The following is a 25,478-nucleotide window of genomic DNA, read 5'->3' as shown; positions in this document are numbered from 1 at the left end:
AAAATTTCCTACGGCTTAGAAGTACAATGAACTCACGAGGCACATTCTTTGTGCGCGTTAAAGTAATGTCTTAAAATGCCCTAAAAATATAAATAGACATATTTACGTGAACGTGCAAATGCGACTAACGCTTGGCAGGTAAATGTCGCAGACCAGGTCGAACGTTTCGTACAACCCTGCAGCAATCAGTCGCGTGAGGCGCCGGTGGTTCTCCGTACGGGTCGCGCTGGCATTTCGAGAATCTCGTATCTCGGCATCACAACATCTTTTCATGCAAAAAACTTGACCGAAAATAACATATTTTAAGCGTACAATGCTACCAACTAAAGAATTTTAACCCTAGTCACGAGTCACGATCCTGTGAAAAGCTTTTTTTAAGATTTCGCAGTAGATTATGGCAAACTTACGGTGACAACGGTTAGGAAGCGTCGGTTATCTGAAGCGTGAGTAACATGTAAGATAATCAGATTTGAAGCGGAAAAGAAGCAAAACTATAAAATAGTTTTGATATTTTACTTTACCTCGAACATTTCCTCTCTAAGTTTTTACTAACTATAGTATTAATGTCACCGGCACCGGTTGCATAAGTGTGAGTGTATGTCGAAGAAAACTAGCCGTAATAAGTATACACATAAATAATCGGTACAGCAATAAATGAGCTATTTTAAAATTCTTAACTGATTATTTTGCATGCATATTTCTTTTAAGCGGTAAACCGGTAAATCGAAATCGCGGCGAGTACCTACGAATAATTGTAGAACGCGTATTAGTGGGCCAGGCTTTAAGTCACCGACACACTTGTGGACAATGGCCCGCAGCCTCAAATCGGCCGAGACAAAAAGAGACCCGGTCACCTGTTAATACCGTATTATGCAGTTTATTCTTAAAAGTAACGGCTTCCGTTATTTTCAATGTCACATGGCCGTCGTCCCAGGTAGTTGAAGGATGGGTGGTGGTTGTGTGGCGGTGGTGACGGCGGTGCGGCGCGCGGCCGAGGGTCCGACGCGGCGACGGCGGCGGCGGCGGCTGCATGCGCGGCACGCACGCAGGAAGCGCCCGCGACCTTCGGCACGCGCGCCACGGTCGCTGCCGCTCCATTGTTCGCTGCTAACATCACATCGCTGCCCGTACATTGGCGTGCTCTACTTACCATTTGACATATCATATAATGCCCAATTAAATCCAAATCATATCATCATGAACGGCATTTCAAGGTCGCATAACGACAAAAATGAAAAAATAAATACATGGACTGTAGTTTAGCTGTTTCAATCCAGCCTCTATTTATGTGCGAGTGTTTATTTATTTAAATTTTAATGCGGGAGTTTACTGAACCTATCTGGAAAAATATGTGTGAGATCTTCCCACAAGGGAGCAAACGGACATACTAATATACATATATATTTGAATTAGTAATTATAATGAAACTTAATTTTAAAATACAATCCTGGGACACATAGGTATAAACTGCTTTACACACCAAATTTCGGAAAAGAGCTTTTCTTGTTGCCATGATGGGTCAATTTTGTAATCTCTCCGGATCAGGTTTTTAAGTTTGAATTATAACTTAAAAACATCAGTCACAAAAAGTATGCCCAGTAAAAGAAAAGTGTTGCCATGATCTCCTCCTAGCCGGGAAAAACGTACCACTTTTATTCTTCATGGGAAGAAAGAAAAACTTCTTTTCCGAACTAGTGATGTGAAAAGTGATTCAAAGACATACAGACTTTGTGTTTTTACACCATCTACCCGTAGATACCTAGTAAGTAGAAGTGGACAGGCGGCAGCGATCAAAGTATCTACCTACAGAAACTTGAACGTATCTCCCTGAACACGTGTTCTAGGATGATTGGCGGCAATTAGGACATTAAAACCTATTATCACTGAAAACTAAGACAATGTGGTCTCAACACGTGCCCAACGTGCCGCGGCGGACAAAGGGCAGACTCGCTTGAGCAACAATAGAAAAAAATATCTACATTTTCTACATTCTACTGCGGAAAAGTAGAGGTTCACACGCGATTGATTCTATTTTAATCTTTTGACAATCACATCGTAATTGAAAGTAATTACTGGTGCAATTATCCGTTGCATGCGCCGATGAATGAGCTCAGAGCGGCGAGCCGACGAGCGTGATGCGCCGCCTTCTCAGCCTAACGATACCCTGGACCTCATTTTTACTACAATTTTGATTCGAAAACTAAATAATGAGTCAATAAAGCAAGTTACAATACTACTATATATTGACTTAATCAGTGAGAGATATCACCACTTAATCATAAAACTACAAAATAATAATAGCAGAACATACGGATGAAAACATGATTAAGATTAAATCATTTGACAAGTGTACATTTGTAAATGGTCTACGTGATACCTACAAATAATTACTGGTGTTTCCTTGTTTACATCGCATAGCTAATGCCCACATTCCTGAAACCGTTTACGCGTCCATCGCGAATAAATTACCGTTACTTAAGCAATCATTAGTAAGCGATGCCAAAGGGATAAAGCACACCGCCGCCCTATTAGAGCTTCAAACGATACAAACAACTTGTTACATAATATTACATTCTCTCGGTACACATACATCAGTAGGTAACAAACGTCAATAAAAGTGTATGTACACAAATCAAGGGCTCGATGCTATTGTCCACATATTGTGCCTCATTGGTGAAGCGCGAATCAAAGCGTGCCGGCACCATCACAACACAATTATGTGGTAGCTACTACGTACGATGCGACTATATGTCATAAACTGCTCGTGGTCTCGATCTCTATTTTATGCAAACTTAGTAAATATTAGCAAGTCCACGAGCTGGCAGTGGCGCAGCGAAATGTGCAGTCATCCCATCGGTATGTAGGATGGTTTAAACGTGCCAACATTTTATCTAGCAATCGGATGCAACTGCGTGATATAGATCGATAATTCGGAATAAATTAAGTACCTGCGACACTTATTAATAATTAAGTACGTTTGTACATACGGTATATATGGTAAATAGTTTAAAATAAATAATTATGTAACCAAATTCTTTTACTTTATTTGGAACTAGTTTTGAAACAGAAGTTTTAAAAGGAAATACATTTTTTTCCATCTGAATGAGATGTTGGAGTAAAAAAGATTGACTAGAAAATAGTTGCGTGCTAAGTTAGCGTAGCGTAGGCGGAGGACGCATTAGCTCGTGTACTGTAATAGGTCATTAGCATTCTAATAAGCTTAATGCACTTGTCATTTATTTACCTGTACTGATTCGCTATCTTACTTAAATGACGTCACTTACTAGATAATGAAAATATTTTCTTTTCCTACTGTCCGAAATTGATCTTTGCAAAAAGTCGTAAAATAGCGACGCAAGCCTTTAGTTTTCATTGTTAAGTAAGAATTCGCAAGTAGATAGGTATTGTGACAGAGGTTGGATGACCAGCACGGGAAGCATGGTCGCGCGATAGACGATAAAATATCAGGCCGTCCCTATCGCACTTACAAATAGTGCGATAGGGACGGCCTGCTATTTTATCGTCTATCGCGCGACCATGCTTCCCGTGTAAAGCGGTTTCTCCATGTAAAGTATATCAGCCCCTCTAGCTCAACTTGCCTTGTCGTGCGAGAGTCCATACTTGAAGTCGCGCTTGATGTATGGACTCGCGCGCGACAAGGCAAGTTGTGCAAAAGGGTCAGAGAAGATTATAGGTAGTATCTACTTCCGGAAGCAGTCGGTGTCGTGCTCTTGGCAATAATAAAATACCATCGGACGCTGTACACGATGGGGTTATATAAAACAACCGAGATACCTATCACAAGGTGACATTTTACAATACTCTTATGTCGTTACATAAAGATGCAAAAATAGTTATTTGTTTTACAAGGGGGCAAAATTGTTGTTTAACCGCACGTGCCAATATTGAAACCTGAGCAACCGAAAGATTCCAATATTGAACCGCGAGCGTAGCGAGTGGTTCAAAAAGTGTAATCTTAAGCGTTGCGAGGGTTTCAAGGCACGAAGGTTAAACAAACTTTGCCGCCGAGTAAAACACAAAATTTTTCACCCCACCAACACGAAAAAAATACTGACTATAAAACATCAAACTAAATCAAATCCATCAATCTATTCAATATTTATGATTGAAAATCATTATTTAAAGGTAAATTCTACCAGCCAGCTTAAGACATCAAGTTAAAATTTGTATGAAATTACTTTGCACTCTTGTGGATAAAATGCAATTTTGCTATCTGTTTTCGAAGCCTTTACCAGTTGGTGTGGTGAAAAATATTTTACACACGTTCTGTCTTTGAACAAACATTGGCTATTGGAGTTTGGCGTTAACTCTTAGTAAAGTAGCAATCGTTTTATCAAACTTTTTTAAACAAAACCGGAAATAATAAAACTATACTTCTATTAATGTTTATCGATGTTGATGAAAATGCCAAAAATAAGTAATTATGTCTGTCAGATAACTATGTACCTAACATAAAGACATTGCTTGGCGAATTTTTAACTGTTGCGCTTTAAATTATGCTAAAGCCGCTTTGCGATTATTACCTATTTACCTTCTCTTTTATTACCAGTGTCCATACGTTAACTTGAAAAAACATATAAATCATAATTATCCTTACAACTCACGCAACAGAATGTAGGTATCTGTCAAGATCTGCGTCAATGCATGATAAGAGTACGGTTACTTACCTTCAGAGATGAGATTGCTAACATTCCTGCGGAAATAGGTAAGAGATATGTCCTTTACCGTAAAGGACATACCTCTTTACCCGTTTTAAATTTGTATGAAAAGAAAATGTTATGAATATTATTTTGGTGACACCGAACCCTTGCTTAAAGACTTCAAGTGTTCTGCGAGTAGTGTTGTTAGCCACATATGGTTTTGGCCACCAGACTACCAGACACCACCAGACACTACCAGAGACCAGACAGGTTTAACTACCAGATAGAACTAGGTACTAACAGCAACACTCTTAACTAACCATCGGTAGATTTTATGCCCTTGTAATAAGGATTACAAATATACAGCTGACAGTGTTGCCGATGGTACGAGTTCATGGGTAGCTTTCAACATGTCGATTGTTGTCGGCAAACAACTTGACGTTATTAAATATAAATGGTCACAAATGTAGGATTAGGTAGTTATGTGCAATAATTCTGGCTTTACAATATAATTTACACTGTGGCACGTGCAATCGTTCATATGTGTTTAGTCAGTAAAATACGTACAAACGTAATACGCGGTACATAATGAGCAGTGGCTGGATGATGAGCGCAGTTTGTGGTCATTAAGTGCCCGCATGCCTCATGGCAGTCATGGCGCTGCAATACTTGTAACTCAACTGCACCAAATAAAAAAAATATTGTCGACATTATCTACTCACGTGATTTGGATTTTCATAAAAGGCACCCTAAACTGCTTCGACATAAAATTAAAACTCAGTCACGTTTCATTTATAGTCCAAAAATTTACTTTTCAAGTATTAAAAACTAAAAGTAGTGTTTAACTCTGATGAAAATACCTATAACCACTCCCATGCTTCCAGTCCAGTAGCGAGAGCTACGAGCTTGCACACCTCGGAATTGCTTGCAGTAGCTGTGGCTACTTAGCGGGGTATGGAAATGTTTCACTAAGTATAAACTTCTACAAACAACTTTAATTAACTATTTATAAATATACCTAAGTATTATAATTAATTTACCGAAGACCTAATTTTCATTGACTATCGTCCTTCAGTTAAAAAGGGTCGTATTACTTTCTCCACACAATACCAACGGGCAGCGACCCATTTTCAGAGCAAGAGAAATGAAAAATAATAATTATTCTACACTTTACCTTTCTTCAGTTTTTCAAGGTTCAAAAAGGCCGTAAACTAGTTACTAAGAATCTACGAGCACGTGCGTCATTGTTTGTTTTACTGACCACATTTATGTAAAGCCTACCTACTTACTTTTACTTGCTTTACCGTTAAAATGTATGACTCAGTCTCAACTACTAACAGACTATAAACTTTTTGTCTAAAGTAAGTAGTAGGTATGCTATTTTTATGTTACTTTTTAAGGAATTCTACATGTATTTATGAGTGTAAATAATTTACAAACAAAGACAATAGTAATTTACTACTACATACATACTTTCTACTAATTAGTGTGTCTGAGTGATATGCCTAACCATTCACAAATAGGAAGATAAAGGTCATAAACTTACGACGTCTTGAGTTTGAAGACATGCCGTGCCGAGTGCCAAATATCAGCACCAATAAGTGGGTATGTGGGGCGTGAGTCGAGCACGCCGCGCCGGCTCCTGCGCAGCCTGCGACCGTTACTCGCAAATCTCGGCCCATACTGACCCAGATACACTCTCACTGATATTAATCATACCATACGATGACATTATTTCAAGAGTGAAATTGCTTTCTTATACACCGATAAGACCTATTGTATCAAGCACTTTTTATCATATGGACCATTCAGTTTAAATTTTAGAGGACTTTTAAAGGATATCTGGGATTCTGAAGTCGATTAGAAACCCCTAAGGACCCTAAGCTTCACAATGCCCGTCTGTCTATTTTTTCCGCAAGTGGGATTGTTTTTTCCAGTCGTTAAATTAATAGGACACCATAGACATATATCAATATTCAGGGTTTGGTAGCCAACGATATCTCTTTCAGTATTTCCATCTCTATGTATAGTTTTTTCAAAGTACCTACAGGTACCTAAACTATTTGTATATTTTATTTGTAGTGGAGCCAATTTGCATTCCATTCATGTAATGGGTAATTCCATGTAACAGAGTAATGTAAGTGACCAATTATTTGCATGTTTTTTTATTCATGGTGCTAATTTAAATATCAATATATCTAAGGATTAAAAGTAGGCTTATCTAGAGATAAATTAAGGTTTCAATTTGCATCATAAATAAAAAACATGCAATGAAGTGGTCACTTACATTACAGTTACGTGGAATTGCCCTAATAGCGATTACACTAAACAGTAACATTCACCTATGACACATCGTTTCATGGACAAAAATAACTTAAAATATTTTTTTTTTATTAATCAACTCTAAGAACTGGCCAAAAACTGGTTTGATCTGTTCAGAAATGAATACGTTTTTTTTTTCTAAAAGTAGGTACGTCCACAGACAACAAATATAAGAAACAACAATATGAAAGTAATCACGAAATAATAGCTTTCAAGGAAAACTATAGTCAACATGGTCGGTTAAGCCGACAATGAGCCGACATGATTGATGTTGACAACCTTTTTTAAGTCATCGCATTGCATCGTCATTACGAATAGGATCGATATTACGTTCTCATTCTGATATGACAGTCTAACATGACTTTACCCTACTGATGACCCGAGTCCTACACATAGTACTGAAACCCCAATTAAGTTTTGACTCCTTGTCAATGTGACCGAGTTTAAATTAAACTGGCACATTTTGAAACCAATTATGATGCCAGTTCTAAAAAATTAGAGCACAACGTAGAATTTTACATAATAGGTTTTTGTACAGTCGCCATCAGTCTGCCGGACGAGAACGGTCCGTCAGTTAGAAGTGAAAAGTGAGAGCGCCGAAGAACTGACATGCTGTTGCCGTCCGGCAGACTCATGGCGGCTGTACAGTCGACTACAAAGAGATGTATCCACTTTTTCACCTTATTAAAATGCAATAAGGTGAAAAAGTGGATACATGTCTTTGTAGTCGACTCTACAATGTTTAACCTATGTAAAATACTACGTTGTGCTCTAATTTTTTTTGTACTGGCATAGATTCTTTATACTCAAACTCAAGTCGTCTCTGAAGGTTGCGAATTAGTCTAATCTATGAGTCTAACCTACAGTACTGTGTGTATAGCGTCTGTGCTAACTAACAAAGGTATCATGAAATGGCTGTATTAAAATGAAGTATTCTTGGAAGTGCACAGCACAGGAAAGGCATAGTGATGCGTGCTGTGGTTAAAGCATAAAGTGAGTCTGCATGGAAGTCAATGCCCGCAGTAGTAACGTGAGTGTATGCGCGCCCAAAATGTGCGCTCTTGCACTCACGATGTATTTGCGCTTGAAAGTTAATGAACTTGATATCATTGAACCAGGGATGTAACGGATGTGGTTTTAACGGAACCGGAAGCGGAAGCGGAAGTTTTGAATTTAGTTTAACGGAAGCAGAAGCGGAACCGGAACCAGAAGCGGAAGTTATAGATGTTAAAAACGAAATGAAAAAATACCACATAGGTATAACATAAACCAAAACTAATTAAATTACCTAGAACTTTTAGGTGTTTACTGTTCAGCCTGTAATCAGCAGTTTGTAATCAGCCTTTAGGCCCACTTAGGTTTTAAAAACGAAAAGAAAAGTAACCTGATATTTTATCTTAAGTATATCATTCATTACAATCCAAAAATTTAAATCACCTTGAACTTTAAGATTGTTTGTTGTTTAGGTAATCACTAAAAATCACATAAGAATCCTTTTAAACCTTTATTATGCCGTAAAAGGTTTTAGAAACGAAAAGAAAACTTACTCGTAGGTAGTATAATACAATCCAAAACTAACCAGTAAAAATTATATGTGTAATTGTTAGCACACAATTAAATTTTTAAATTAAATGGAGTGATTGTAAAAGAAGTAAACTGTATTTAATAAACAAATCTAAGGGGAGCTTCTAAGGGGATCGTAGATAAGCCCTGCACCACTGAATAGTTGTTCACTCGCTACTAACTAGGTGGACAGGACAAATATTGGCGCGCAATGGAATGAAGCGATTAATGTTTAGTATCGCAGCACGTGGCAAGCGGAGAGATGAGCGAATGATAGGTATAGACCTGTTGGTCTTTGATGTACGCCGCTCATGTCCCACCGTCGGGCTAGGTTCCGACATCCGTTATAACTTCCGTTTGAAAAATAACAGAACCGGAACAGAAGCGGATGTGTAAAACAAAACGGAAGTTCCGCAGTAACGGAAGCAGAAGCAGAACTCCGTTACATCCCTGCATTGAACTTGCAGGTACATAGAATCTTTTCAGTGCAAATGCATGAATCAGATATAATTATGGAGGATTTTTTTAATCGGTGTTAGATCCTACTTTTCGTTATTTTGTCGTAAGAGTTCGCTTATAATCGCGTCTTTATTATCATCGAGATGTGTCATACTCGTAAAAGCTCTTCCCTCGCGGCGCACGGTGGGCTGGATGGCTCGAAAAGAGGACATTCGCACTTTTTTCAGAAAATCATTTTTTGAATCAAAAAAGACATAAACGTAAAAATCGAAAATGTGTGGACAAATTGGACTAAAAAAAACAGCACCTGTATAAAAAATCTGCTTTTCGTTTCCTACTCTATAAAAGTAGAAAAACAAAGTCTTGAAAGGTAGAAGACGGGACCTCTAATAGTTTCTGAGAAACAAGATACCTATTTTTGGGTCCCATACAAAAAAACAGACGTTATTTTTTTCTGCTGTCAATACGCCTTATTTCGAAAAAATGTATTCCGCATTTATTGTCCGCAAAAAAGATTTTCTGAAAAAAGTGCGAATGTCCTCTTTTCGAGGCATCCAGCCCACCGTGCGGCGGGTCCCGTATGCCGGCTGGCTGTGTCGTGCCAGTGCGAGATGCGTGCAGCCACTTGCAATGCGTCGCACGCTAGCCACAGCGCAAGGTCGCCCATGGCTGAGCTTCATATCCGCACTCCATACATACACATTTAATATATGTACCTACTTAAACGTACCTAATAACGGATAACATAAAGTTAATAATATTTTTATGCTCTCCACAGATTATGACTATCTGCCTCCATATAGGTACCTATTTCTGTTCTTTGTCCTAACAAAACAGAACGGAGCCTGAGCCAATAATATTATTAGATTTCCCACGTACAAAAGTATCGCATTACTATTGAATGATCAACCAAGTTAAGGCGGGTAACTTTTTTATTTATGGAGGGCAAAAAAACTCACAACATTTTTGTCAATAAAACGAGGTTGATGAGCACGTAATCCTTTTCATACTACACAGATGTCGCGTCTGTCACAAAGATTAAGAGATTGTTTCCGAACGTGCTTTGTTCGTTGAAGACGATGCCAGATTATATATTTACGTCACCTCGTTATCACTCCTTACTCAGAGCCGAAGTAGTTGACAATAAACAATGGGCAGTATTTTGCGATAACCAGGTGATAAAAAAATAAAATTAATGACTTATTAAAAACGTTAGCAGCTTCCTACAGGATATGGTTAAACTTATCTACTGTTCAATTCTAACTATTTGTCCCACTAACATACCAACTTAGAAAGTTTAGAAAGACAGGTTCCTTAATTCGGTCGTGAGCCAAATATATCTTCAACAAAAACCACAGTAATTAGAGTATATAAAGGTGATAAATTAAGACGCAACAGGAGGGGTAAATTTTTCATACAAATGCTCTTGATTATTTCCTCCCTGGTTTTTGAAGCTAGAGCAATGATTTTTTGAACACATCATCATTATTTTTATGTGTCGGACCATTTTGATTTTGATTTTTAAAGACGCTAGAGCCCATCAAAAATTTCTAAAAACGGCTTTTTTCATTATGGCGCAAAAAAGGGTGTGATATTTATTTCAAGTTGGTATAGGTGAAAAACTTAAGAAAGTCACCTGTTGTATGTGTGAGTGTGACGTGTTCGAATAGGAGTTTGTTTTGTTTGTGTTACTAATTTTAAATATGTGTTCTCTATTCGAACACGTCACTCACACATACAACAGGTGACTTTCTTAAGTTTTTCACCTGTAACAATTAGCCAAAAAAACTAAACTTTCCGATACAGATTATTTCATTATTATTCAGATTTGGAGGAGGATTAAGTTTTGGAGGGGGAAACAGTCGAGAGCGGCACCTCGATTTTAAAGATTTTTTTCTACTTGTCGACTGTAATCTGTCAATTACTTAGGCCACCACAGACTAAACTATAAGTGCTAACTTTTCAGTGTTGGATACTCTATGGCAGTTCCGGCTCAATAAGCTCATTATAGTTGACTTTAGTTAACTGTAATAATTTCAAAAATAGAACTTCATACAATTTCTATACTAATTTGCGATACCTGGCAAATTTTCCTGCACCTGAAACACATTTTTTTTATCTGTCGCGTTATCGGCCAATCAGAGACGGTTATTACAAACAATTGGTTGCTAGGTAATTCGATGTTGATACAACGGTAAACGACTCTATTAACATTAATTTTAACTTGCATGAATTATGATATTTCCGTCCATTGATGATGAAGATGATGACTCGTAGAAAAAGTATTGTATACAATAGTGATATAATTAAGCTTTTCAGTCAAGTACCATATTTAGGCCACGAAGCTTGCTGAGTGGCCTAATAGTACGGTACGAGAGTGTATTATAGTTTGTATTATATCACGATTGTATAAAATACTATTTCGCAATATCTTTTAACTGAGATGTTCTTAATGGACAATTTTTTTTCGATAAATCTTGTTAATAACACGAGTATATTTAACTGAAGTTTCCAAATTGAAAGGGGGGCTCCTTTCCATATTAGAATTTTCGCTCCTGTTGCGTCTTAATTATTATTTACATTCATTTGCTTTCTTAAACATGTTGACTCATGAAGTCATGATGCTTTTTTGTATTTCTTATAACGAATGTATTCCATATAATATATATTTTCATCAACTGGTAAAGGCTTTGGGCGTGACTGAAGTTGGTTTTGTTTGCAGATGTACCTGGCGCAGTACGGGTACCTGAGCCCGGCGGTGCGCAACCCGTCCAGCGGGCACATCATGGACGAGAGCTCGTGGCGCCGCGCCATCGCCGAGTTCCAGAGCTTCGCTGGACTTAATGCGACAGGTAATACCACCTGTCAGCTGTGATACATCCATGTAAATATGTCTTCGTGATCCGTTTCAGTATGTATTAAGTACATGCTAAGTATGAAAAGAAGATATAAAATCTTAAATATTTCGTAACGCAGAGTTCAGCCTTTAAAGTCATAAGCTATGAAAACTATGCATAAGTTAGTAATTATTTATATTCAAGATTTATTGAGACAAGCATTCCGCACACATAATACGACTCGATGACTCGTGCGCGTGACCGTGCATTTCTTGGATTACATGGGTTTACGTAATTATGTAATGGTAGCCCACGAGGGCCGCCTTGGCCTTGCGCGGGCGCGAGGCGGCTCGTTAGCTCCTCGACCTGCAATTTACTGGCCCTGGGCCTCCACTCCGTACTCGCCATCTAACAAATTGCCAATCCGCACAACACACATCAGCTAATAAATACCATACAATTACACGGGGAGCTACTCGAAACATCTTCGGACACGTACGTGCTTTGACGCGAGAAGTAGTTTATTGGTATCGGCTGATATTATGTAAGCAAATAACGCAGCGACGCACATTAATACATTATTCATTAGTAGTCCGCGCACGAGTTTCATTTGGATTAGAACCTCAGACCGTGCCGTTGACTTAGTTCGATAACTTTATGTACATACCTTTAACCTTAGGTATGCGTGCATTGGCATCGAGTACTTAGTCTCAAGCGTTCCTCAGCAATTCCCGTCAACTTTGTACAAAAATTAAGGGAAAAGTTAAATTTGTTTTTATTAATTCCTATTTTGTTACCAAGATTTTGTTGATTAATTGAGATTTTATTAAGTTTTATTTCGTCATTAAGGTTCTCTAGTATCTATATTTTCTTAATTATAACAATTATCCTGTATATCTTACGAAAGTCGAATTATATTACTAAATGTTGGTAACAAAATAGGATCAATTAAAATTTGCTGACGTGGCATTGTACAAAGTTGACGGGAATTGCTGTCCTACGTCTAAAGGTGACTTTTATTGACACAAGTTATAGCTTCTTAAATTGACAATGTGGTTTTGTAATTACAATTACTTCCTTCGTTTTAGCTAGCTGAACAAAAAGTTCAGGTTTTGTCTTTGATTTTCCTTATTATTGTTACCATCGTTGTTTTCTCGAATAAGCCATTTACGTCTATGAATACTACCAGTAGTAGGTACATTTGTTATTCATCAATTAACGTTTAATTGAAACAATACTTGCTCAGATATACATACATACATACATACATACAATCACGCCTGTATCCCATAAAGGGGTAGGCAGAACACATGAAACTACTAAAGCTTCAGTGTCACTCTTGGCAAATAAGGGGTTGAAAGAAAACGAAACTGTGACATTGCAGTGACAGGTTGCCAGCCTCTCGCCTACGCCACAATTTAACCCACATCCCATAGTCGCCTTCTACGACACCCACGGGAAGAAAGGGGGTGGTGAAATTCTTAGCCCGTCACCACACAGGCACAGCTCAGATATATCTACCAGAAATATAATTAGTCGAAGCATTAACAAAATATATAATTATAATAATATATTTCGTGCCGTTGTAGCATCGAAGTCATAAGGTAATGGATTCGAACGTGAGTTGATAAGTAGATGATATAGCGGCCATATAAGGCGGGCAGTGACATTGTGTGTGTGTGTGTGTGCAGGCGAGCTGGACGAGGAGACGACGCAGGTGATGTCGCTGCCGCGCTGTGGCGTGCGCGACAAAGTCGGCTTCGGCGAGAGCCGCGCCAAGAGATACGCGCTGCAAGGTACCCATCATTTTATAACATTTACTCTATTGTTTTTTGTTTGTGTTTTATTTTACTCTGCTAGCCATGCGATTTTATATATTTGCAATGCTATTGAAATTTCTTATTTATTACTTTTTCTTGTGCTTTATCCATATATTATTGATATTTTTGTATATTAAGGAGCAGCGATTTACCTTTAAACACCTCATATTGTTAATAGTAACTAAGTATTATAGTTGTAAGGAGGATCAAAGCTCAAAGGCATCGCCTTTTTAAGGGGGATGAAAAAAGGGATTTATGGTGGCCTTTAGAAATGACCAAAATGTTAAATCCCAAGCCACCCCTGTTTCTTCCCACTCGGTGACACCCTTGGGTTTACCTTAACTTGGCAACGCAGGATCCCGGTGGCGAGTGAAGAACTTGACGTACAAGATCTCCAAGTACCCGTCCAAGCTGAATCGGGCCGAGGTGGACGCCGAGCTGGCCAAGGCGTTCAACGTCTGGGCCGACTACACCGACCTCACCTTTACGCAAAAACGATCCGGACAAGTCCATATCGAAATAAGGTAACTAATCTGAACGTAATGTAAATTAATGTGTAATTACAACTTAACAATCTCTTCATTTTGTAAATTTAAAGAAAAACTAGATTTTAACTTCTGATTACCAGAAACGTCTGCAATCGATGATCGATGAGTTCAAGTCTCACCCAAGGCAGACATTTTCCACTTTTAAATTTATTCTAAACTAGATTTTACATTGCAAAGAGTATTTAAACAAAAACAATCCCATCGCCGTACCCATTTCTTTCTTTATTTACTAGTTCGAGAATGCGACCACAAGTAGGTGCTTAATTTGATTGGTGTGGTATTTAATATTGTAATTTTAAAATATCATTACAAGTACACCCATTGGTTTTGATTTCATTTAAAGTAATAAATACCAACAAAAGAAGATTACGTTTTAAAATCAAACGTTGTGTCAAATCAAAAACCACAACACATTGATACGCATTGACCAGAGTGGGCATTGTGTTCGGGGTCATTCGACTCACTATAAAATGCGCTTTTCGTCACAATTCACGAATCTCTGTTGCGTAACGAATGCTAGTATTACAAAAATCGATTGTACACCCGAAACATGTTTTTTGCCAAAACTGACGATCCGGTTTAGACCGAAATCTGCATCTTCATCGAAACTGTAAGTTTTGAAAATATTGAAATTATTGCATAACTTATTTTTTGTCTTAAGAAAGTATTAAATTAAGTACTTACTCAATTTTAGTAACTTTTGTGTACAACAAAGAACAATGAAGAGAAAAGAGGATGTTGGCTTCCAATTCGAAGTAACTTGAGTGCGATCCGAGAGAGACGGAAATATCTATGAGATCATAGATCAGTGCCACTACTGCCACTTCAGTTTTGGTGCCAAAACTGAAAAGTCCCCTGGAACGATTTTTGCCGTCATTTGAGGAAACCGAAAAATCGGTTTTTATGCTACCAAAAAATGGACGCGAAAAGCCCAAGTGACGTACCGTAAATTGAACGTCCTTATTTATTGAAACATTTGAAACGCGTTTTATTGCAGGTTCGAAAAGGGAGAGCACGGTGACGGCGACCCGTTCGACGGGCCCGGCGGCACCCTGGCCCACGCTTACTTCCCGGTAAGGATTCGAGTTTCCCGCATAATGCACATTTTTAAGTAAATTACCGGTTTTAAAATATTTTTGCATTGAAACAATAACCATGCAGTCATTTTCTTTTGTTTTGTATTGTACAGAACATAAGTTAAATTTTTGATCTGTTATCGAAACAAAATAATTCGGTGTCAGTTTAGCACTTAACTACCTACTTAGGTACCTATACTTAGGAGGTATTTAAATAAATCTACCTACCTTCGACTTCTAATTTTATTTTATCTTTATAAACAAAGAGAAAAGTAATGTACACAATTACGACACGGTTACGTTATTGTTGTTAATAATAAAATACATGTGTGTAACATAAATTATTTATGGTGAAATGTAGCGGAAGTAATATTATTGCAGTTTAACAAATGAAAGTATAGGGCCATGAAATGTGGACAGTAGGCGTAATTTTTATATAAGTACAAAATATTCATTTCCGCTTTGTGATGTTATAATGGTACATGATGAGTGTGTTTTGTTTCAGGTGTACGGCGGTGACGCGCACTTCGACGACGCCGAGATGTGGTCTATCAACTCGAGGAGGGGAACTAACCTTTTCCAGGTGCACTATTATTGCTATCGTTACTTATTATGTACCTACACATGACACCGGAAGTATGATTCATAGTTATTGCTGCGTCATTTCTGTAACGTACTGCGTCAGTAAAGTTGCTCATCGTGCCTACTCTGACAATTACTTCAAGTGCATATAATTTTTGTAGCCATCATTTTACGATTTTATTTGGTGTTTATTTATAGGTGGCCGCGCACGAGTTCGGACATTCGTTAGGTCTTTCGCACAGTGACGTTCGTTCCGCGCTCATGGCGCCCTTCTACAGAGGTTACGACCCCGCCTTCCAGCTTGATACCGACGATATTCAAGGCATTCAGGTATGGATTAGTCTACTTATATACCCATGTAATATAAAATTTTATTTGGAGACCTAAAAGCAAATATATGTATAATTTTATTATTATTAAAAAGAAGTATCTATCCGGGTTATTTATTGGCTATTTCAGTTTTTGGTAAGTTGATAACCTATCCTAATGGCGTTACCTATCCATAATCTTCGTTAAAAATTTCGTTAGTTCTTATTGGTCATTTTGACATTCTGGACAGTATTCGACACAAATTATAGCATAAACATAAAGACATTGATAAGTTTTATATGATATACCAGTGTGCGTAGCCGAATGCCCAAACGTCTCACGACTCGACACGACGCACACAGGGGGTGTATACTTTTGAAATCCGTGTTGCAGGCACTGTACGGGCGTAAGAGCCAGACCGACATCGGCGGAGGCGCGCTGGCGCCGGCGGCGCCGCGGCCCACGACTGCGCCGCCGGCGGCGGAGGACCCCGCGCTGTGCGCCGACCCCAACATCGACACCATATTCAACTCTGCTGACGGAAACACCTTTATATTCAAGGGTAATTCTAATTAATATACAGGTTTTGTGCCGGGTGGCGCCGACATCAGAAAAGACACCAGCCCATTTTGTCCCGTGGGTGCCGTATAAGTGCGTTTTCACATTATCCGATTCGATATTAGATGTACGAAGGATTGCAAAGACAAAAATCAAAGATATATGGGATATCAGTCTTCCTTCCGATATCGGATCGGATAAAGTGAAAACGCACTAAGGCCACTGCTGAAAATCTAAACATCCTGACACCGGACTTAGCAACCTCAAGGCTAGACTCTGATTCCTTTTAGATATAATTTGCCATACGATTAAATAAATAAGGCGACTAAGAGAAAACTGACGGCGGCAGATATTTATGCACATGAGCAAGGCTCGCCCGTATCCCTCACGGGGTCCTTGCTTACGAGACCTGTGCACGCCCCCACCACTAATAAAAAAAATACATATTCAAACTTTCAAGCCTCCAAGAAAAGTGCGTACTGTCATCTTAAATGCCGCTCCTCCTACCCTTCTGGTGTCCATGTCCAATGAGCGGTGGTGATCGCTTAGTGTCAGTCGACGTCAACCTGTCTGCTCGTTTGCCCCCAGCTCATAGATAGATAGATAGATTTCTTTATTTCATGATAAAAATTACACTATAAATTTGTTACATGCCAAAGTTATGTTTATCTTCTCATCATGATCGTCGAAAATTACATTATAAATTGAAAATAATAAAATGAATATTTTCTCCCAATAAGGATCGTCATTTACAAATAGAAATACACAAAACACAATAAAATTAAGAAATGAAATAAAATCCGAAGTCAGTGTAATCAAATGCATGCTATCACAAATTCAATTCCATGTACTCATTTACAGAGTACAGAGGGTTATCTAACAAAAGGTTTCTCAATTTGCGCTTAAATGCTTCGTCATATGGCTCATTCCTAAGATCGGCAGGTAAGTGTTCGTAGTAAGTAGGGCCGATGACACGCGGGTTCTTTCTTGAAAGTGCCATGCGACGGGGGACTGTTCTCAGACGGCCTGTAGCTCGAAGCTGTTTGCCCGGACAGGCAACGCGAGCAAATTGAGATATGTTTTTCCTAACAAATAACAGTATATCAAATTTCTTCTTTTAATTCTAGTGAATAGATCACTGTCACAGTATAATAAAGAGTACTATCGTACAGTATGGCCACTCCCGCTCCCCGCTGAAAGTGCCGCCCACCCCCTCTCGGTTACCTCACACATACCGCCTGTCAAGAACACGAACAGTCGACCTGTCATATTTCACTCATAGAAGCATGGTACGTGTTCACCTATACGAGCATAGACTGTGTGCTAGGAACGCGCCTCTTTCATATCGTCACTACTTTTAAAAAAACTTGTATCTTCGTCTGTCAATGAAAAGAAAATTGTAGTAAGTATGTATGGAATGCATATAGACTTACTGCGTTTGAACTTTGAGGAACAGCGTGAGATACGAGATTTTTTAAAAGTAGTGACGATATATTTGATCGCCAGTGTCCGAGGTGTGCCAGTGTTATGCTCTGCTATGACATCACTGGGTCAAAGAATTGAATGTCACTCTAAACGTCATAAATTTTAAACACACACACACAGTAAATGAACAAGGGTTAATAGTAGCATGTCAGTAAAATGTGGAGAAATTGATGACGATCTAATTACATGTACCTAATTATTCTAATGATATATGAAGTTCCATTTTAAAAGCAGTTTACATCACGCACTTTTTATAGGATTCGACGTACTTGTAATACGTTAAACAATATACGAGAATGCAAACAAAGAAGTATCCACATAAAAAGAGTGCCTCAGCTAAACACAATTATTTCATATTTAATAGCGAGATACCAATCACCAGACACCATTGTCGAATGATCTGATGTCTGTCGCATTCAGGCCCAAAATAAATACACAAAGTCAACATATGAGGCTGCTAACGATATCATTATTTGATAGTAGGTAGATATAATTATATGGTATTACATATTAGATGTGAATCTGAAACATTTAAGAGTAAAAAATAAGTTATTTCCGTGTCGATTTCAAACAGTCTCAGTGACAACACTCGTTGCGAATTTCCTACTACGCACTTGGAGCAGTCAAGCTGTTCACACACAACGTACAGCGTGCGTAGCCGAATGCACAAACGCTCACGAAACGAAATGCTCATAGATATCTATCTCTATCGCTCTTGCGTATTGGCGCGACAGAGCCAGACTACCTTTCGCGGCGTTTCGTTTTCGTTTCGCGTCGCAGCAATGCCATTCGGCTACGGGGCCAGATATGTTTGAACGCCTCGGCCGCTCCGATATATCTGATGGCGACTGTATTGTAACTCTAATGTTATCGTATACAGGCGAACACTACTGGCGGCTGACCGAGGACGGAGTGGCGTCGGGGTACCCGCGCCTGATCTCGCGCTCCTGGCCCAACCTGCCCGGTAACATCGACGCCGCCTTCACCTACAAGAACGGCAAGACCTACTTCTTCAAGGGCTCCAAGTACTGGAGGTACAACGGACAGAGGATGGACGGCGACTATCCCAAAGAAATTAGCGAAGGTAATGTAATCGATGCCGTATGAGAAACATTTAAATAGGTTCCTCATCATCATCCTCCTTGCGTTATCCCGGCATTTGCCACGGCTCACGGGAGCCAGGGGTCCGCTGTGACAACTAATCCCTAGATTTGACGTAGGCACTAGTTTTACAAGAGCGACTGCCATCTGACCTTCCAACCCAAAGGGGTAACGGGTAACTAGGCCTTTATTGGAATTAGTCCAGTTTCCTCACGATGTTTTTCTTCACCGAAAAGCGACTGGCAAATATCAAATGACATTTCGCACATTAAGTTCCGATAAACTGATTGGTCAGAGCCGGGGCTCGAAACCGCGACCTCCAGATTAGATTGAAAGTCGCACGCTCTTACCGCTAGGCCACCAGCGCTAATATATGTAACTTAGTAAAATCTAGGCCAAAGTGCTCAATACTTTATAATATATATCAATTGTAGGGTATATATTCACACAAAATCAATAGCTTAGTAATTTGTTAGTTGTATAGGCTACAATGTCTGCCAGCCATTCGACGGGCCGTATGCTTCTTCTTTGTCACCGACGTGGCATTAAAAGGCTGTGTAAACCCGCAAAAGTACCTACATTATGCAACGTGGAGCGAAATTTAAAACTTTAAGTTCCTAAATAAATTGTATGGAGATAGTAACAATTATGAATTATTTTCAGGTTTCACTGGTATTCCTGACAACTTAGACGCTGCGCTCGTATGGTCCGGCAACGGCAAGATTTACTTCTACAAGGGCTCCAAGTTCTGGAGGTTCGACCCCGCGCAGCGGCCGCCCGTCAAGTCCACCTACCCCAAGCCGCTGTCCAACTGGGAGGGCATCCCGGACAACATCAACGCTGCCCTGCAGTATACGAATGGCTACACCTACTTCTTCAAGGGTGGCCAGTACTGGAGGTTTAACGACAGGACGTTTAGTGTAAGTCTGCACAATGAAAGTGGGAAATTGGTTAATGTAATATCGAGAAAGTTGCTCCGTTGTATTGTCCACACATACCTAATGCTACAGTATACATGTTGTTTTGACAGGTGGACTCGGATAACCCCGCGTTCCCACGCAGCACGGCTTTCTGGTGGCTGGGCTGCTCGAGCGCGCCGCGCGGCACAGTCGGAGGTAACGCGCGGCTCTCGGCCCCCGCGCCGTCGGAAGACGACGTCGGCGAGATCCAGTTCGACGCAGGTAGGTTCGGGGACCCGGCCACGACCTGACACCTTGACGCTCGTATTCACAAGTGCAGTTACACCGGTTAACTTTTTCTAACAGTTCCAGGCTCGATGTTAAAGTTTGACGCTGGAAAAAAAACGAATCAGTACATAATTCAATCATATTTATTATATAATAAATACATCAATCCGATTTCTATAAATAAATCCAATGACCGTATACCTTAATTTTGATTCAATCTCAAAATTAAAGCGGTGATATTATGAGTCCGGAAGCATGTCGGTTTTCATGTATGTTAAGTTTTAAAACAGAATTTCATTTATTCGAGATATTTTAAACCTTATACAATCCTGGCGTGATCCGGTAGTAACTGTATTAGAGCTACACCGCTCCCGGCACGACAACCAGGGATGAGCATCGAAGAAAACTATCGCTAAGTGTGCGCTTTTGTGTAATTTCTTATTTGGTTTTCGAATTATGTCTATCAATACTGATTTACGTTCTTCAAGTTTTGTTCAAGTACTTTCCTCTGTGTTTCATTCTATTTCACTTGTGTTGTTTTTGTATGTTTTGTGTTTATTTATTATGTCTTCTATTTCAGTGCAATAATTATTAACCCCATTTCAGTTTCAATTTTATTGATAACATCTGCTTTGTGATTACATGCCAATTTAAACTTTAACAATTAACTACTAAGAATTACTAGATACTAATTTTCTTTAAAATCGCTATAATTAATTACTAACTGCTAATTTACCACTAACCAAAACTAATCAGCAAAAATAACCGTCATAAGAAATGACATGTTCTCGTGTGCCGATTAACGCTTATCTAATAGCCGATGCAGTTTAATGAGAGAGGCTGGCTTGCGGCCTGCGGTGCGGGAGCGAGCGGGCCGGTCCACGTGGCTTCGGGCGCCTCCGAGCCTACCTCCGCGGACGTGGCTGAAAACCGAACGAGACTTAATTACGCAAAAGTGGCTAGTCTCCTTCGGATTTTTCCACTTAGTTTTAACTTTTAGAAGTTTACAAAGAGTAAATATTTCACTATAGTTGCTTTCACAAGTCACAAAGCAAATAATGCAACACTTTATTCGTTGAGCACCTTATGTGTATATGTACATAATTTTACGAGTGCTGTGTTCTATCAAGTTACACAAATGATTAATCAGCACCGATTGTTTTGTTTCAAGTCCACACTATAGTATAAGTAATGTCTCACTTACACGACGGTGCGTGGTATCTGTTCACGTTTCGATGTGTGTGTTTGTGTATTTTGTTTTTCTAGGTGTAAATCCATCCGCTCCCAGATCATTCTTCTGGTTCAGGAAATAGTCTCCGCGGAGCGTTCCTGAACATTGTACATAGAGAAATTGCATAAAGAACAAAGACTCAATTAGTTACATAGGAGAATATATGCGAATACCAGTGAGATTATAGACATAAGCGGTGATTTACAGCGGCCCGCTTATCACGAGCTGACTGTACGTTCAGGTTCATTTCACGTCCTATGCATGCTTAGTGCCTGCTAGAATATTGCCTGCATGAGTCGCATATTGGTGCTTGGATACGTATTATATTTAAGTAATTTTATTATTATATATAAGTAATTGTCGGTGTTCGTGGCTTTATGATAATGCTAGATATACATAAGTAGATGTATGTCGAACTAAGTAAGTACCTATGTATTTATGGTCGTAGAAAATTGAACGCGAGTAAGATTTACGCATTAAATATAACACTGTATTGGTTTGGGGAAAACCATCTAGCGATGCAGGTTATTTATGCCTATTTTATTGACCGGGTGTTATCTAATCTGATATTGCCGAGGGGTGTCCTCGCGTTTTAGATGTGGTGAAACCTGCCAAGCCAGTGACGTGAGCATTGTATATTGTTATGAATTGAAAGCAGTTCCAGTAGTGCATAGCACTTTCGCCTCTCAGCTATCCTTGACTACGAATACGACGTAAGATTTTTACTATGCATGTGCGAGTGTGCTGTGCTATGCACTTTCTAAAATAAATCTTCACTCATCATTTGTAAACAATAGGTATACTCAGGCTTACATTTATATATATATATATGTCGCAGGGAAATGGCCAAAACAGAGATTTCATCAAATCACTAAGGGATATGATCAAATCACGCAGGATGTCAAAATGGCGAATCCATTTTATCATTTCTCTAGAAAATTTCAGTCATTTGACTAAATCCCTTACTCTGTTCAGTGAAATCACAAAATCGACCAACAGACACGCCACGTTTTGTCATTTCACTAGATTTGTTTATGGATTTTATAAAATCCCTGAACCACGTCAGTAAGTTGACGAAACGAGCTTATAAAGTCAACTAGTTTATCATTTCGCTAAACAAGTTCAGTGAAAAGACAAAATATTTTAATAAATATGCAAATAATTTAAAATGAAACATTTTTAGCTTTGTTTCTTTAGTTATTCTATTTTTTTCTTATTTATAGAAAACCAAAAACTCTTAAAAACGGATTAAATTTTACCATTTCACTAATCTAGTTAAGGATTCAACCAAATCAAGTGACAAAGGCAAGAATCTAATAAATCTAATTGGATATATTAGATTCTTGGCGTTGTCATTTCACGAAACCAGTTCAGACATTTGATCAAATCACCAGTTGAGACTTTATCATTTCCCTAAATTTGTTTAGGGAAATGTTAAAACTAGTTGACTTTTTGAGTTCGTTTCGTCAACTCACTGTCGTGGTTCAGGGATTTTATCAAATCCCTAAACAAATCTAGTGAAATGACAAAACGTGGCGTGTCTATTGGCCGATTTTGTGATCTCACTAAACAAAGTCAGGGATTTAGTCAAATGACTGAAATTTTCTAGAGAAATGATGAAATGGATTCGCCATTTTGACATCCTGTGTGATTTGATCAAATCCCTTAGAGATTTGATCAAATCTCTGTTTTGGCCATTTCCCTGCGACATATATACCAATGAATTAACTATGCATTTCCATTATAATTGATAATAAAAAAGCACTGTAAATATATTTATGTCCCAAAATACCTTCGTAAACTAATACTGACACGTGTCAATTTGTTACTAACTAAACAATATATTTAAGCATGATACTGACTCCACTGTAGTTAATAATGTAAGAACACATTTAACAGAGTTGAATGTAGAGCTGTATTTGTTTTTAAAACTCAACTGTAGGTTAATTATAAGATTAATGCACAATATTCTAATCAAAGTATCTTGTAAAAATAAATTTAAATCCAATGCATGAGTAAATTACGTGTGTAGAAATGATATGAGGTAGTGAAACGTAGTGGGTGTGATAAAGTAGTGGCTAGAGGGTTTTGGTTGCGGTGGATTGAATCCTTGCTAAAGGACGTTAATGTTTCAGTGGTGAGCGTCCAGTCGGGCGGCGCTCGACTGTAGTATGGCGGCGCGAGCCGTGTCGTATAGGAGGCCCCCTCCGCCGCGACTACAATCACCCCTCATTGTAGGTTTTGCTTTTCATTTTCAATTTTGTTTCTTAAACATGTGCTATTTTTGCGGCTCAGAGTTCTACTTCCGCTGTATAAGTTACTTTTATAACGAATAATACTTTTATTTTAATATATTGTACGGTATACTGCTGTAGTTATTATATTTTTAGTCCTCGATGCCAGCAAATCGCTCAATCTAAACAAAGACATTAAAGTAAACTGTAAAAAGTATGGTAAAATTTTACATAAAAAAACTCTATGGAGAGCAAATTCTCAACCTAAGAAGTCATAGCTTTTATTAATTAATTTCATGTCTTACAAATTCACAGCGTGATAAATAAAATCGTTCTAGACTCTGTTTACTGAAAAATGAATACCTAAATGCCGTATCCTCTACAAAGAGTCACTTGGTAGAAAATTTTAAATTTAGTTTCCGAGTCGCAATTCATTTACCTAAGTCCAAGGGATTCATTCTTATTTTGGATGCTTCATTTTCTATTTATTTATCTGTAGGTAAATAGGGATTAGGCATGTCTATGTTGCGCATTTAATGTTTGTGTTACAATAAATTACACCGTTCCATTTATTAGTAAATAAGCACGCACCCTAGCTTTGCACTTTCCAAGTTCCTAGCAGACTCGTTCGACTGGTCATTTCAGTCGAAGGAGTTGAGAGGCTAGGTGTTACGTGCTATGGGTCTCTGGAACTAATGTTGGTTGCAGATGGTGAGGAGGCATCGGGCGGGAACGGCAGCACGAGCGCGCGCCTGTCCGCCGGGATCGCGGCGCTGGCGCTGGCGGCCTTGTGCTCGCGGTTCTAGCAGTGCCTGCACTTCCTGGGGTTCAGAACCGATGCCTAACGGATCTTGAGACGTGGAGCGCCAGCCGCCTGGCTGCTACAGTCCCGCCGCAACCGCGGGAGTGGCGCCCGAGTGAGTGCCTCGCCGCTTCGCCGACTGTTATTGTGTGTGTGCGTGTCAGGCTTCGGTATATTGTGTATAGCGAACGCCGAGTGTGATGATGATTGCGACCTTTTATATTGTTACGAGAACGATAATTTAATGCAAGTCATAGTTTTTATACTTATTATAAATAGATGATGTAAGTACGAGTGTGATATTGATGTAAGCGACGATTTTTAAATAAAACTAATGAAGTAAATTAAATTTGTTTTACCTAGGAATGAATATCCCTATAAATACCAACTCGATAGTTATATTCAATATTCAAGATAGATCGAGTAAAATAACTTATCGTCTTATTCTTTGGGACGAAACTACACAAATGCAAAGTTATGCTCCGATTTATATGATTTGAATTTAATGGAACTAATTATGTCCTAAATAAGAGACCTTCGGCTTTACGTCAATTTGTAACTAACAAATGAAGATAGATATTACAGGTGGATGAACGTTTTCTTATCACTCATTGCCATGGTTTGGGCTTTGTCGATCAATTAAATTCATCGACTTTGCATTTTTAGTGTACACGATTAGATATGTTAACAAAAAAGGTGAATA

At 38.8% G+C, this 25,478-nt stretch overlaps 1 protein-coding gene across 8 annotated transcripts in view; it reads left to right on the top strand.

Annotated features, from left to right (window-relative positions):
- LOC125240997 (matrix metalloproteinase-14) overlaps positions 1-25,119 on the top strand; it is a 29,157-nt gene extending 4,038 nt beyond the window's left edge. For 2 of the 8 annotated variants that reach the window (XM_048149251.1, XM_048149249.1), the window contains 11 exons: positions 11,728-11,857; positions 13,534-13,638; positions 14,018-14,186; positions 15,208-15,283; positions 15,792-15,869; positions 16,067-16,198; positions 16,571-16,739; positions 19,101-19,304; positions 19,985-20,241; positions 20,352-20,502; positions 24,682-25,119. In XM_048149251.1, coding sequence (XP_048005208.1) covers positions 11,728-11,857; positions 13,534-13,638; positions 14,018-14,186; positions 15,208-15,283; positions 15,792-15,869; positions 16,067-16,198; positions 16,571-16,739; positions 19,101-19,304; positions 19,985-20,241; positions 20,352-20,502; positions 24,682-24,779 — 1,569 coding nt within the window. In that variant the 3' untranslated portion in view covers positions 24,780-25,119. Of the gene's footprint in view, positions 1-11,727; positions 11,858-13,533; positions 13,639-14,017; positions 14,187-15,207; positions 15,284-15,791; positions 15,870-16,066; positions 16,199-16,570; positions 16,740-19,100; positions 19,305-19,984; positions 20,242-20,351; positions 20,503-21,774; positions 21,971-23,874; positions 23,974-24,681 lie in introns of all 8 variants that reach the window. The other 6 variants (XR_007178701.1, XR_007178704.1, XR_007178705.1 and 3 more) reach the window with 6 other exon arrangements.
- The last annotated feature ends 359 nt before the right edge of the window (positions 25,120-25,478 follow it).

This window comes from Leguminivora glycinivorella, chromosome Z, assembly GCF_023078275.1.
Source record: "Leguminivora glycinivorella isolate SPB_JAAS2020 chromosome Z, LegGlyc_1.1, whole genome shotgun sequence".
NCBI classification, from domain to species: Eukaryota; Metazoa; Arthropoda; class Insecta; order Lepidoptera; family Tortricidae; genus Leguminivora; species Leguminivora glycinivorella.
This window is presented reverse-complemented; position numbering and strand designations above follow the sequence as displayed.